We start from the raw sequence: 16,544 nt of genomic DNA, 5'->3' as shown, positions 1-16,544 counted from the left end.
AAGTCCAACAAGGATTTCACTGGGTTAAAATCAAGGTAAAGGAGAAACCATTTCCACTTCCTTGCCTTTTCTGGCTTATAGAGGCTACCTTATTTCTTGATCTGTGACTCCTTTCTCTATCTTCAAAGCCAACTACATATCATCTCTCTTTCACCCTGTTTCTGTTCTTTTATCCCTTTCCCCTTATTTCCTTTCTTGCCTCCTTCTTCAGTGAACTGGTAATTTTAATTCTTTTTTTTTGGTGGTGGTGCTGGGGATTGAGCCCAGGGACTTGTGCATGTGAGGCAAGCACTGCACTAACTGAGCTATATCCCCAGCCCTTTAATTCACTTTGGGGAACATGTAACATGTAAGAGAACATTGACAGGGTCCGGGGATTGGGACATGGACATCTTTGAGGGTTCATCGGTCTTCCTTCCAAATCATTCAATCAGTTATTTCCCCAAATTATGAAAGCAGATATAAAGCATATAGATATTTACAGGAAATTGGACTTTTGTTTAGAATACATGGACTTCTAAAAAAGCTGCATGTAAAGCAAATTGTAATTCAAAGTTATTAGAGAAATGATTTAAAGAATACTGTGGTGAATAATTTTGTAAGTATATTACTTTCCAAATGTCTTGTTTTATGAATCTAAATGCAGTATATTTACTTAGCATCGGGCTAAACCTTAAGTATGGGTAAAGTATTTGAATGTTTTAAGGCTGTTTGGGGGGGAGTGGAGTCAAAAACTATAGAACTCAGGAGTACAGTCAGATAGGAGGAATAATTTCTAACGTTCAATAGCACAGTAATTACAGTTCACAAGAATTAATTGTATATTTCAAGATAGCCAGTAGAGATTTTGAATGTTTCTAACAAAAAAATGGTGATAGATGTGCAATTACACGACCCCTATGCATTGTATATGTGCACTGAAATGTCAATTGTATCCCATAAATATGTACAATAATTATGTACCACTAATTTTTTTAAATTATACAACTATTTTCTGACAATCTTTACAGAATTATAATAACCTTCACACATGCATTTCTGAACCTGATAACTCTGGTAGGAGATATATGATAATGAAGACTTGGGGCTCACTCCACTAGTAAGCATGATAGTGTACTAGTTAAGAACAGAGGCTGGCATCCAGCAGCTAGCAACCATGGGCCATGGCCATTCCGGGGATAGCCTGGCTCTTGTGTATCACCTCCACTGCCCTGGGCGGCCCACGCCACCCACTGCTCCTCACCGAGAGCTGGCAGCCTGCCATGGAACCCAGGCCAGGGCCTGGGCAGCAATGTCAGCATTGAGCAGCTAAGAAGATAAGGTGAAAGTTCACTTTATAAACAGTGATGGTGTAACACTAACAACCAAAGGAAAAGTTGGTGACTCTCTGCTAGATGTCGTGGTTGAAAATAATCTAGATGTTGATGGTTTTAGTGTCTGAGAGGGAACTTTGGCTTGCTCCACTTGTCACCTCATGGTTGAAGATCACATATGAGAAGTTAGACACAATCATTGATGAGGAGAACTACATGCTCGATTTGTCTTATGAACTCACAGATCATGGTTGGGCTGCCAAATCTGTTTGACCAAATCTATGGATAATATGACTGTTCAAGTACCCGAGGCAGTGGCTGATGCCAGACAATCTATTGGTGTTGGCAGGAATTCCCAAACTATGATAACAAGAAATATTTTCATGAAATTTTACCTATTTTTATAATTCTTAATATAACTAAATGAGAACATGGCTGAATGGATTTATTATTATGTCTAGCTTTACCATTTTACTTCACTTTGTGTAACTACTGAATTTTATAGTATGAAATATATGCTATTTTTACTTTGGTTAAATTACAAAAGTGTCAGTCAAATATTAGAAAATAGCTGATAATAATAAATATCTTATATATTTTGCCTTATTTGTGATTAGTGACTTCAGCAAAATGTTACCACATAATCTTACGACTGCTTATTTAGAAGGCAGGTTAAGAAAAGGTAAGATTACCCCTGCTTAATGTGGGTGAAGGCAGAGATTTAAAATGGCTTCTCAAGGGTGTATAACCAACTAGAAAATTTGTACTAGAACCTGCATCTTATTATTTTAGGTTAGTTTTATGTTCAGATTGATACTGGAAAATTATGAACATCTTACTTTTAGCTCTAATTAAATGTAAATGTGTGTGAAAAAATATTCACTGAACTGCTTAATCTCTAAGATAGCTATTAACTTTATAAATAAATATTTCAAAATCGATTCAGTGAGAAATGTTTAGTATGAACTTAGACATTATGACACTGTCAAGTTTGATGCCTGTTCTGACTAAACCAGGAGAATAAACTAAAATTAGACATAAAAAAAAGGGGGGTAGAGGCTCGGGGACTGGGAAGGGGCCTGGGGGAGGAAGAAAAGAGAAGAGGGTTCAGAAGATAGATGATCGATACACAATATAAGCATGTATGGAAATGTCACAGTGATATGTAGTAATTTGTTCAATTCATATGTGTTAATAAAAACAAAGAGTAGAGGCTCTGGCATCAGATTACTTGATTCAAATCCCACCTCTAAAAATGTGGAACTGTGTGATCTTGGGTAAATTATTATATTTCCCTACATCTCACTCAACACTTCTTAAAAATGATAATAGTATCTATTTGGTGGGGCCACCATGAGGTCAAAACACTCAGTATGGATGCCTGACATACCACACGTAAGTCCTCAATAAACAGGTCCTTTCTTGCTCTCCCCATTTATACTGGAGATTGAACCCAGGAGTGTTCTACCACTGAGCTATATTCCTAGCCCTTTTTTATTTTGAGATAGGATCTCACTAAGTTGCTGAGGCTGGTCTCAAACTTGCCATTCTCCTGCCTCTGCCTCCAGAATTGCTGAAATTACAGGCGAACACTAAGGCCTTTGCTTAGGGGAAGGAGATATACAGGAAGCATCATACAATTTGGATTCATTATCTTCAGGGCTTGAAAATGAAAGTGAGAACCGGACATGACTACTAAAAGGAAAGCAGCAGGAAAAATAGTAAATTAAGTTAAAATTTGAGTCTTCCCTTGATAGACACCCATGGTTTCTGCTTGCAGGCTATTTGAAAGATAGAATGACCTTTAATACTTAATGGAAGTGTGAATCATCCTCAACAAACCACATGATCTTACATTGAATATCTGAAAGAACAGTTATATTTGGTATCAGGCAATAATTTGTTTTTCTGTTCAGAACCTTCAAGTAGCTTGTTAGTTTTTCCTTTGGATTTTAATGGCTCTTCACAGCCTCCTGAACAAAAGCCAACCTCACATCCAAGGAATTCAAGCCTCTGTGTAATTTTTCCCTCTTCAATGTTTCCACTTTTGTCTCATACAAACCTCTTCCACAACTCAATATTCTAGCCAAAATACAAAACTTTCTAGTTAGGCTATTCTGACCACCCTAAAGTACTATACTATATGGGAGTTAATTTGGTATATTTCTTACCCAGTCTGTGGCCTACACACTGGAGACCAGAAACACCCATCTTAGATATTCATGTATTTTCGCACAGTGACAGGAATTTAATAAGCGCCTACTTAATATTGCTAAACAAATCCTTCCACTCATTAAATTCACTGCCATACATAAATCTCTGATATGCCTTTTTTGCAAAGTTATTTTCTTCAATCAACTGATAGTCTCCTTCTTAAACTTTCTGATTCAGAAGATAATGATATTATACTTCTTTTTTTTTCCATGGCAGGGAGATGTACTGGGGATCGAACCCAGGAGCACTCTACCACTGTGCTACATCCCCAGTCTTTTCTATTTTATTATTTTGAGATAGGGTTTCACTGAGTTTCTGAGGGTCTTACTAAGATGATGAGGTTGGCCTCAAATTTGCTGTCCTCCTGCCTCAGTCTCCCAAGTCACTGCAATTATAGGCATGTGCCACTGTGCCCAGCTTTAAAAAGTTACACTTCTGAGGTTTATCCTGAAGTTTTGGATTTTTAAAACTCCATACATCTATGAGAATTCTCTCACTAAAGTTTTTTGCAGGGCTAGGGCTCACTGTAAAATAAACACTTTCCAGACACAATACTTATGACAATATCCTTAGTAAGGTGGAATAATATAATAAGTACTTCCTACCTTCATGGTAACTGTGATGGTGCTATTTACATTTGCTTTATGCAACCAGCCTTGTTTTATCACACCACCCTTCTGAGAGCATAAGGAAGATGAGTCCTGAAATAGAGCAAAAGCCATCAGTAAAACAGCAGCCGGTCAGCCAACACTGGGGAGTGGGCACAAAGCTAGGCCCTATCCCCATTTCCTAATTAAAGCAAAGCCCTTCCCTCCCCTGTAAAGATTTAAGAGTTGTGACTGTAAAATGAAAGACCCTGTACTGTGCACACAGGAGGCAATCAATAATTACTGCATGGTACCAGACCCTCTTCTATAAAAGCCTTCTGAGTTATGCAAATGGTCAAATTGTACCTCAAAATGTCAGACATCCAAGCCATCTGTCCCAAGAGGGATATATTAGGCAGGAGAGTCCAGATGAATCACCATACCACATGCCCAACACAAGAACAACAATTCCATGATTATCCCACAGGTGGGAGAAACATGTCTGTATACAAATCACAGCCCATTTCACATGAATTTTTTTCCCCTCAGCCCATTTGGAAATATAACATTATTTTTTAATTAAAGACATTAATTAGTTTGAAAGCTAGCCACAGAGAATTCAAAAATCAACTCCTTCCAGCATCTTTTCTCGATTCCCTTTGGAATCCTTTTCAGCAGCAATGACCTTGAAAAAATCAGAACAGTTATTCTCATCATTACCTCATCTTTTTCACAGTCCTCATCAATTTCAAATACATGATTAGGAATCTTTTCTGGTCTCAGAGATTTGCTGAAAATGCAAGAGAATTATCTTAGACACTGAATAGAATAAAGCAAAATCAACAATAGGTTAATGAACAGGGGGCTGTGGCTGTGGCTCAGTGGTAGAACAGTTGCCTAGCATGTGCAAGGCACTGGGTTCGATCTTCAGCATCACGTAAAAATAAATAAATAAAGGTGTTGTGTCCAAATACAATAATAGATGAATAAAAATGAGAGAAGTAGCCTTCTTTTTTTCACCAATAAGAAAATGCCAAGACATCAGGAAGAGAAATACTTTTATCCTTTCCAAACACAGTAAACGTATGTTTTTTTGCTTGTTTATTTGGTGCTGGCCTCATGCATACTGGGCAAGTGATCTACAACTGAGGCAGACCCCTACCTCTGCATTTACTTTTAAAAAATTATTAACACATGTTAATTGTACAATTAATGAGTATTTTCAGACAACTGCATTACTTTTTTACCCAGGGCACTTTCCCAAGGAGTTACATCCCCAGTCCTTATTGTTTTTTATTTTGAGACTGGGTCTCACTAAGTTGCTGAGGCTGGCCTCAAACTTACAATCCTCCAGCCTCAGCCTCTGAAGTCACTGGGATTATAGTCATGTTCCACCATGCCTGGCCTGCATTAATTTTTATATAATAACCCCACTTGTGCAGCCAGCAGCAAAGATTTAACTAATACCAGATACTTAGGGAAGGCAAAAGTTGCTAAAAGTAATATATGCCAGAGCTCTTAGCAATGAAAGGACCGAATCTTTCCCCAAGTCAAAAAGCAACAACATAGTATAATTCTGGCTTTTCCATTAGTTTGCTTTGTGAACGTGGACCCATGATTTTAGTATTGTTTTCTTTTCTAGGAAAGTTCTTGAAAATTGAAAAAAAAAGCTACATAAATGTCTTTTTTCTCCTTTTGTTTCTAAAACATTTTCTATATGAAATCTTATGAGGTTAGTAGTAGTACAAATGACAAAATGAAAGAAAAGGGAGTGTTCAAACAGGTTGAGTGACTGGTCCAAGGTCACCTAGCTCATAAATGGTACATATGGTTTGAACTCTGACAGTCTGGGCTCCTAGAAAAGTAAACTCATGCCATTCCTTCAACTGACTTGACAAAGTCAAGGAGCTCATCATATTAAGCCAATATCTTCTAGCTTTTTCACTGATATCATTGGAAAATGCTCACATCATCCAGTATCAACCAAAGATTATCTTATGATCAATACAGACACACCAAAGCCAAAAAGTAAACTCATACATTTTGGAAAGAATTTCGATGAGGAAAGTTAGAACATATTGAATTAGTCAATACTCTATTTACCAAACATTCTAGTTGTTTGATGTTTTGCTTTATTATTATCACTGAGAAGTTTCAGAAATAGTTAAGAAAGATAAAAAGTTTACAAATTCTCATGCTGGTTTTCCCTGAATTCCAAACTTACCATGGCAACATTCGAAAGTCCCCAGAAAAGTCTTCATATTTGTAGTTTACCACATGCCAATCTGTGCTATAAGTTTTAATGCACTAAAAGAAAATGGAAATCTTTATAATATCAGAAAACTGCAATATATCTACTTTTTAAAAATCAGATAATATACCGATAGACTTTTCAAACCACGTGGGACAGATTGGTATTGGAATCTTCCCACAGGGATCAACTATATTTCTCTAACTCAATCAGTTAATAACAAATCCCAATTCATATGGGTCTTTTCAATACTCTAACTCCAAGTCCAGGCAGCACTCAAATCCAAAAGAAAAAAAAATACTGGGAATGTGTGCTTCTTGTGAAAACATTTAAACCATATTCTCTGTATTATATCATACAAATTTATGATGTAGATCAATTAAGTTTAGACATTTTATTTACAGTGAAAGAAAATTATCTAACATATTTTATGTAAATAAAGTTCAATTTGAAAAAAATAAATATACATGTGAGATAAATGTTCTTCTGTGGCCATTAAGCACCTTACCTCTTTGACAAATAAACTTTGGGCTCTCTTTTCAGCATCTTCTGGTACAGTAGACTGAACTGTTCTGCGCTGACGACCTATCACTGAGATCTGGAAGACAAAGAACATTCTTGCTGTAAGAACTGGCTTGGATACTGCAGTTTTTGTTCTTTAAAAAAAAGTACTTGTGAACTCACAGATATATCTTCCATTGGGAACATAAGTAGGTCTCTGAGGGGATCACTGTAAATCTGGGTTTTCCTTTGAGTGATAACATTCTCATAGTCCAGGGGCTCTACAACTTTGGCCTTTTCCTTTATGAGAGACAAAAATAAAGTTATTGTGGGCAAACTTAGAAGACAGGAAACTCATCTCTATGTACTAAAGATACACACATTATTTTACAAAAGAAGAAAGCATTAATAATAATATTTAAAGGAGACATTTTCACAAGATGCATAGTCTCCATGACTACACACACATACACCAAACACATGCCAAGAGAGTCTCCATTGCTAAAAACAAGAGTTCTGGAGCAATAGCACCTCACTATGCTTCATCTCCATGCCTTACAAAATATTTTTAAACTTTTTTAAAAAAATGTTTTAGTTGCAGATGGACACAATAAGTTTATTTCTTATTTATTTTTATATGGTACTGAGGATCAAACCAAATGCCTCACACTTTCTAGGCAAGCACTCTACCACTGAGCTACACACCCAGCCCATGAACTTTAATAAAAAAAAAATTAAAAATGGTAAGATTTGGAAGCCTGTGAGTTGACATTTACTGAGTATACACTATTTGCTGAGTAACTAAAGAGGAGAAACTGTCAACATTCACATGCCTTCTCTGTACCAGGTACATGTCCAAAGACTGTACCAAGTTCCAGTATAGCTGGGGCAAACATGAGTATTGGAGATGCTTAATCCTATGGGCAGGGCATTAAGGGTGAGGTTCAGGTGCCCCAGTCAAGGAGTCCCTGGTGGACTTCTAGTTGAGCTGGTCATTGACAGCAAGGCTCCAGCATTAGGGTAATGTTAAAAGAAACAGAGTCAGCGAAGCTGAGAATCCCAGCTTTTATTAGCCATTTCTACATGTTAGGCACTGTGCTAAGTGCTTTCTGAACATTTTTGCATCTAATACTCATAATAACCCTATGAAAAAGGTTTAATCATTATCCCCAACTTACAGATAAGGAAGTTCTTAACTCAGGTAAAGTAACTTGCCCCCCCCCTTCAGAGCTGGAATTCAACCAGATCTGGCTGCAAAGGAGCTAGTCTTTCTCCTCCACATGGCCATTCTTCCATTCAGAAATACAAAAAGATATTAATGTACAAGGTACTGAATTTGGAATAGGAGCCCACTACTTAACCCTCCTATCATTTTCTCATTCGTGGAAGATACCATGATCTAACATCTATTTTTACCTCTCTGCTTATTTGAGGGCAGGGACCTTCCTGTACTTGTTCACTGCTGTAACCCCAGCACCTAGAATAATACCTGGCACTTGGTGGGCACCCAATCATTAATTATAGAATGGACTTTGAAATATTCAGATTCAATAGGAATACATCTTGATATGTTATTCTAAACCAATCTGGGCATCTATTAGTGATTTCTACTAATGATGTTTTATTTAAATGAAATTACTAAAATTTCCTAAGAAAAACTGCATTAAGAAAATTCAAGGGCTTATAGCTCAGTGATAGAGCACTTACCTAGCACATGTGAGCACTGTGTTTGATCCTTAGCACCAAATAAAAATAAATAAATAAAATAAATGTGTTGTGCCCATCTACAACTAATTTTTTTTTAAATATTAAGTCTTTTTTAAAAATATTTATTTTTTAGGTGTAGATGGACACAACACAATGCCTTTATTTTTATGTGGTGTTGAGGATCGAACCCAGGTCCCTCCTGTGCTAGGCGAGTGCTCTACTGCTGAGCCACAATCTCAGCCCTAAAAATATTTTTAAAAAAGAAAAAGAAGGGCTGGGGTTGTGGCTCAGCGGTAGAGCGCTCGCCTTGCACGTGAGAGACCCTAGGTTCAATCCTCAACACCACATAAAAATAAATAAGTGAAATAAAGGTATTGTGTCTGATTACAACTAAAAAATAAATATTTATTTTAAAAAGAAAAAGAGGGGCTGGGGTAGAGCTGGGGTTGTGGCTCAGTGGTAGAGTACTTGCCTAGCATGTGTGAGGCCCTGGTTTCAATCCTCAGCACCATATATAAATAAAGAAACAAAAATAAAGGTATTGTCCTCAACTACAACTAAAAAATAAATATTTTTTTTAAAAAAAGAAAACTCAAACTTAAGATATACTGAAACTTCACCAGAGAAATGATGTTTGAAGAGATAGATATATTTAAGCTGATGTAGACATTAAGCAATGTATACATGTACCAAATATTTCACGGTACTCTTATAACATGAATAAGTTCTACTTTTTTGTTTATCAGCTAAAATTTTAATTTTTAATAATACATATTAAAACAATATAATGGAACAGGGTTAAATTTGTATTTGTGTACAGTGTTTGAGGTAGTGTCCAACATGCTCCATCCATACAATCCTTTGAGAATGGTTTGTATTCGTGGTTCACAACTAGTCATAGCCATAATCCAAGTTCCACATCTGAAAGACATCTCAGAGTTTTCCTTATGAAATTACTTAGAAACATTAACCATACATAGCTTTCCTATGTTCATATATAATTACATGAACAGTGAAACCCCACATCATGAACAACCACAAGAATGGGATCCTAATTAGAATAAGTTACACTCAATGTATGTGTAATATATCAAATATACTCTACTGTCATGTATATCTAAAAAGAACAAATAAAAAGAGAAAAAAGGTTACTTAGAAAGATTAAACTACTCTAACCAATGAGAATCAGAGTTCAAATATCTAAAATATTCTAACAAAGACATACTTTTTTCAAATCTTAATTTTCATACATGTGATGAAAATAAGCCAATCATTCCTAGGATGTCTGTGAGTACTAATGTAAAATGAGTTGAAATAAAAGTGAAAAAATCATATTTACAAAACTTTGAGTTTTTCCTAAAGGAAAACCTGAAACCCTTGGGCTGTACCTACCATGGATCCAAACAAAAGGAAACTGATCGCATCCCCAAGTCTAACCCTTGGAGTTCATGATCAATTTCTCAGAGAAGTTAAATGAATAAAGCCCTATCTAAGAAAGCAAGCTTTAGGTACTGAAAGTAATTTTAAAGTCTTGCTTTTGGTGCCAACTGTCTTCCCAATACTGACTGCCAAAACAGTTCTCAAATTCAATGTTTAACCTGTTGAATTGGCATCTGTTAACCTCTCTGTACAATAATTTCACAAGAATCTGTTTTAAGTAACTTTGAAAAACAAAAACAAAAAATCCTCTTTCAGTTTTCTAATGTAGCTGTCAAATTGATATGGAAAAGCATATATCAAAATGAATCATTTATTTACATGTACAGTATAAGTCTTCTAAAAATTAAACATACTAGCTCCCCATGTATTTTGATGGTCATATATTCATTTTATATAAAAGAGGTTTCACTTTTCATTTAAAGTGAATTAAACTTCCCCTTTTAGAAGACCTAGGCCTGTGAATCTGGCTTCACCTGTATGAGAAGGAAAAGAAAAATGGACTGAAGCCTATATTTTTCTTCCAGTAGGATTCAGATATAAACTTCTAATAGCAGAGACAAGAAAAACCTTTGACTTGTAGAATTATAATGGTTTAATAGTGGCTATTCCTTTTTTAACTTTTCTATTCAGCTTTACCATTCTATTATTAGAGTAATACAGTTACCCTAAATAAAGCTTCTACCACACTTAGAAAGGATTTTTCTCTCAGGTTTGTGATGCAGCCTTTCTCCCAGTTTGTGCAATGATTGTCCTGCAAAGGTCCAGAAAGTTCCAGAAAACTGTGTTATAATAAGTGGGCCTTTACAATCATTCAAATAGCAAGGTCCCACTATGTACTTCCATACAGTTCTGTAGCAATGTTAAGTAAAAGGCAAAAGCATTTATACAATCTGGAGAGAAGTGAGCATATGTTTCAGTCTTTTCTTCCCAAGTAGTGACAGGAAACCCATCAACCTAAATTTGGAACCTACTCAGTTTTCACCATGGGGAAAACAAAACAAAACAAAACGATCTGCCTTTGAAAGTTCTCATTCACTGAGTGAATAACTTGCTAGTAATAGTATTAGTATCTTCTGTTAATTTAAAAAAAATCACTCTGTATTCCTAAGAAAACACTTTCATATACATTCTGCCTGTTTCTTAACAAAAAATATGTCAAGTACACAAGGAAATCACCACCATTTCAACTTTGTACATGAGGAAACTAGCTCAGAGGCTTAAGTTCATCTACCTACACCAGTAACAGCAGAATTGGGATTCAAATTCAGATCTTTTCTTAAAATTTTGAATTTGTCTCTTTTTGCAATGCCAGAGCTAGAACCCAGAGCCTTATACATGTTAAGCAATCACTCTATCACTGAGCCACATCCCTGGCCCCAAACCCAGATCTTCTAACTTATGATTCTTTTTTTAGTGTTTCACAAACTGGACTTATTTGTATGCAATCCTCAGATTTTTGCCACACCTTCCGTGATATCACTTATTTAGTATTTTTCTTCAAATCAAGTGTCTTCTTTGAAATACATTGATGGAAAAAAGAAAGCCTTCTATAACTGCCATAAAGGCATTTTCCTAAGCGCTAGTAAAATAAAATTTTAAAATACTATTTTTTGGACCCTAGTTTAGAACACAGTGCACTCTCCTGTGTTCATTCCAACCATTAAGGTCTAAATGTCCATGGACTCCCATGTATAAAACCCTAGAACTGGGAAGAAATGTACAATCCCACAAACTGAGAAAACTTTTTGAATCGTAGCATGGGGGAAAGGACAGACATCAAAAAAAGACACTCATCAGTACAGATTTAATTGGAGCCTGCTTCTTGGTTCAAAGATAGAAAACAAAGTCCGTAACAGCATCACAACTTTGATTTTACCATTTTGTGGTGGTTCCTGTACTTCCACTGTACAAGATGACAAAAATAAATACATAAATATGAACACGGGTGTGCAGAGTCAACGACACAACCATTTGTGTATTCAAAAACACATGGAGTTAGTAAGCCTATTCATACCATCACTAGAAATGTAACTATATAATTTCAATTTCATTTAAAACACAATAATAATCCCATATTTCTCGGTAAACAAAGCAAAATCAGCCTGGTTATTTCTGCTTAGGTATTACAACAAAGGTCATTAGTTTACCAGTAAATCTTTTACTTTAGAAACTAGTTCCCCTTAAGAATTCAAAGAATGTCTCTTCTGCAAGTCTAAAGTGAACACTGGCTTCATGGAATCCCTCCTTTATCACACTGGGAGGAAGACCAGAAAGCTTACCAGTGGAGCACAGGGCCAATTCCAAAACATCCTTGCCCTGCCACCCTACCACCATCCTATCCTCCAAATTAAGAAGGGGCATGGCAACAACTGGTTTAAGAAAATGATTTTGCCCACAATTCAGACACTCATTTTTGCAGTATTGTGACCAGTTTCAATAGCATCTGAACATTTTCCTTTGGAAAATCAGTCTTAGGCAAGAAATAGCATGCTCAAAAAGAGGTGAGTCTCTCCTTCCCATCATTCCTCCACTCTGCTCACTTGAGACTTTCTTCAGATCCCCTAGTCATTCAACTTGTCTTTTATTTCAGACATCTGTAACAGAGTTTAGAGTGCTTTCTTCAAAGAATATCTCAAAATAACACTTCACACTCAAAAAGGCCACTGGGGGCATGTCATTTCTGGCAGCACAGAAAACAAAGCGAGTTCAGTGCATGACAAATTTATTGAGTACCTACTAAGGTGCAGGCCCTGTACCAGCCCCAGGTGATATAGAAATGAAAAGAATCAGATCTTGCCCTTGAGAAGCTCAAAGCCTAGTGGGGAAGGCAGATAAACCTGAGACATTTGAGTTGATCACAGGAGCTGTCATGACTTAAAGTGCCACATGGCTTCCCACACATCCAACAGCTCTCCAACAGCCATGTATTCTTCCAGCAAGGAAACTGCTCAGTCTTTTTGTATTCTAAAGTGTATGAATCCATGATTCCCATTTATGTTGAGTAGAAGAATTTCACTGTATGGGCATATGTGGTCACAGATCATGTCATCTTTTCTTCCACTTTCATTCATCAATTCTATAAGTTCAGAGACTAGGAATTTGTGTGAAGATGAGGAGCAGCAAAAGTTGTTCTGGGATTGACAGAAGTGAAAGATGCCATCACCACAACCTAGACACTTCTAGAGGGGGATTCTCCACAGCATTGCAACCAAGGAACATAATTATAAGGAACAGTTTCATAGGTTCAAATAAAGAGTACTTGATTTTGTTATGACCCTGTCTTTTCTAAATATCACTACCTTTTACCAGCTAATTTCTGTCCCTTTTCCCCAATAGGAACTCCAAGTACTGAAGGAGCTTTGAATTACTATAATCTAATGATGATACATGGGAAGGGCATGCCGTCTTTTCAATTTAGTACAACACAACTTGGCAAAATAGACATGAACATATTTTTATAAAGGTTGTTTTTCAAGGCAAATCTTGGCATAAGAACACAAATACAAATTGCATTCAAGACACTGACCTTTCATAAAGCAAATAGCTAAGGAAGAATATTACTTTTCATAAGACCACTGGATCATGCTCCTTCCTATCCACACCATAACTCACATTATTCTTGAGATATTCCTCCTACTTCTCTCACCTATAGTGCCTTATTGCCTTTGTTATTCACTGGCATTTACTCATATATAACCTTGTTTTGTCACTTGACTGCTTTGTGGGCAGTTTATTCATTCTCCTCAACAGGATCTTAAACACCCAATGGGGAGGGAAATCTTTGATTTGCCTTATTGCTAACATTAAGCATCACTGTATACCAAATTAAAAGTATATACCTATTATCTCATTTAATTCTCTCAAAACCCTTACGAGATGGAGGGGTATAGTGGTGCATGCCTGTAATCCCACCAATATGGGAGGCTGAGGCAGGAGGATCACAAGTGTGAGGCCAGCTGCAACAACTTAGTAAGACCCTGTCTCAAAAGAAAAAGTAAAAAGGGCCAGGCGTAGTAGCACACACCTGTAATCCTAGTAGCATGGGAAGCTGAAGCAGGAAGATCGCAAGTTTAAAGCCAGTCTCAGCAACTTAGTGAGGCACTTACCAACTCAGCAAGACCCTGTCTCTAAATAAAACATTTTCAAAAGGGGATCTGGCTCAGTGATTAAATGCCCCTCGATTTGTTTCCTGGTACAAAAAAAAAAAAAAAAACAACAACCCTGCAGTGGTGGTTCTTTTATTATACTTAATTTATAGATTTACAAATGAGGAAATTGAGGCTTAAGCAAATCCAGTATCACACATTCCTAGAGATGGGATTCAAATCTATATCCTAGAGATGGGATTCAAATCTATATCTGGTGGACCACCAGAACACTTGGCCACGTTACACATGCACCTATCTGTATTGAATTTAACAAAAACAAAATATTTCCTCACCCTCGCTCCTACCATGTTTTATTTCTTTGGATGGACTTTGCACTTTAGGATTTTCTAAAACTTAAACTATGCTATTATCTTATCATCTTGCCTTCCCATTCCCCTGATGATGCTGAATGTAGCTGGCTTGGAGAGCTTGTAATGTAATTGGATCAGGAGCTTTGCATTTCTAAGCTGTTGCTTCCAATCTACCATTTGCCATCAGTGGGTAGGGATTAGCACCTTAGGTCTTTTACTTTAGGGAAAGGAGTTGGCAGATTCAACTTCAAGTGGATAGGAATCAAATTACAAAAAAACAATAGTAAGATATTGTCAAGGGACCATGTCTAATTCATTTCAATATCCTCCACAGAACTTAGCAGAAAGCCGTGAGAACTACAAAGCCAGAAGCTTTTGTGGTTCCTAGGGATAACCAGCTGAATAATACAAAGAGACTGATCTTACACATAAGCCTTCCAAGCCAAAATGGCAGCACACAGAGAAGGGCAAGTCATTGCTAAGGCTTTCAGAATTAATTTTCAGTTTCCAGCTTTAATTTATGAATGACAATGTACTATTATTACAAGAATCAGCAAAATGAGATTTCAAAGGTATTTGAGGAAAATAAATTGAAGACTAAGACCCATTTTTTGTCCTTTATTGGAATCTTAGCATAAGGAAGAAATTATTTTAAGTGCCAAACTTTTTCCTTTTCCAAGTCTCCTTAGCTATTTACATAAACTTTAGAACTCTTTTTTAAAATTGACAAAGAATTTATTTTTTAATCAAGAAATAAACAAGACTATATACTAGCTATGATTAGTTCACACTTGGATAATGAAAGTTTTTTTCCTTACAGGCAACCCAAATATTATGCAAATCATCTAGATTATTTACAACAGTAAATACAATTTTTATGGACTCCCTAACTCCAACTTCAATTTAGCCAATAATTATAACTTGGGCTGGGGATGTGGCTGTCCGCCGAAAACTAAAAAATAAATATTAAAAAATTAAAAAAATAATAATTATAATTATAACTTTACTCAACATGCTAGCTGACCGATAGAAAAACTGATTTGAATTCAATTCCTCTTGGCTTTGTGTTCATTTTCTGCTAATAGCATTTAAATGACTCAAGCAAAAAAGAGGTGAAAAAAAATAAAAGGAAGGGTTTGAATAAATTGAGAGAATGGAACAGTACCATTTTGAACTTGGAAGAATACTGTTTCTATTCTTTAGCACATCATTATTGACAGAAAGAAAAAAAATACACGTTGGTTATACATAATGACTTCTGAGTAAATCAGAGAACAAATTCTCAGACATAAACAATTATTACAAATAATTAATTTATGCAAGGAGAAATTAGATTGTACCTGTTCTGTGCCTCTCAATCAATTTTTAATCTGCCTTGAATGTCTGTGCTCACCATAAACTTATAACAACAAAAATCTTATTTGTAGCCAGGCATGGTAGACCACACTTATAATCCCAGCTACCTGGGAGGCTGAGGCAGGAAGATTAGTAGTTCAAGGCCAGCCTCAGCAACTTAGCAAGGCTCTAATCAACTTAGCAAGACTCTGTCTCAAAATTAAAAATAAAAAAGGACTGGGGATGTAGCTCAGTGCTAGAGCACCCCAGAGTTCAATCCCCAGTACGGAAACATAATAATAATAATAACAAAATTTCACTGGGTGCCATGGCATACACCTCTGTGGCTCCAGCAACTCAGGAGGCTGAGGTGGAAGGATTGCTTGAGTCCAAGAGCTCAAGACCAGCCTGGCAACCCAGTGCAATTCTGTCTCAAAAAAAAAAAAAGTCTCACTTTTTCCTAAGGTTTATAAACAGAACTATAGCATACTTAACATTCTTAAAAAGAAAAAAAAAATGTAAAGAAATGTAGAGTGCACAGATGTCCTATAAGTATGTGGATTTAGCCAGCTAAATTACTTACGTTCAATGAAAACAAACACCTAAAGGTCCTATTTGAGTCGCTTGAACATTGCAGCATAAACTTACTCAAGTACAAAAGCTCAGTGATCTACAAAACAGTCACACATCATTTTCCACACTGGATTTGACATTGGTCTACCTATCTCATCAATTTG

The 16,544-nt window shown here is 36.3% G+C and overlaps 1 protein-coding gene across 3 annotated transcripts in view; it reads right to left on the bottom strand.

Moving 5' to 3' along the window:
• Dock11 (dedicator of cytokinesis 11) overlaps nt 1-16,544 on the bottom strand; it is a 193,047-nt gene that overhangs the window by 139,526 nt on the left and 36,977 nt on the right. For all 3 annotated transcript variants that reach the window (XM_077107462.1, XM_077107464.1, XM_077107463.1), the window contains exons 2-6: nt 7,050-7,166; nt 6,874-6,963; nt 6,339-6,421; nt 4,835-4,904; nt 4,133-4,228 (exon numbers count right to left, since the gene is read on the bottom strand). In XM_077107462.1, the coding sequence (XP_076963577.1) occupies nt 4,133-4,228; nt 4,835-4,904; nt 6,339-6,421; nt 6,874-6,963; nt 7,050-7,166 (456 nt within the window). The remainder of the gene's footprint in view (nt 1-4,132; nt 4,229-4,834; nt 4,905-6,338; nt 6,422-6,873; nt 6,964-7,049; nt 7,167-16,544) is intronic.

This window comes from Callospermophilus lateralis, chromosome X (assembly GCF_048772815.1).
Source record: "Callospermophilus lateralis isolate mCalLat2 chromosome X, mCalLat2.hap1, whole genome shotgun sequence".
Lineage (NCBI taxonomy): Eukaryota > Metazoa > Chordata > Mammalia > Rodentia > Sciuridae > Callospermophilus > Callospermophilus lateralis.
This window is presented reverse-complemented; position numbering and strand designations above follow the sequence as displayed.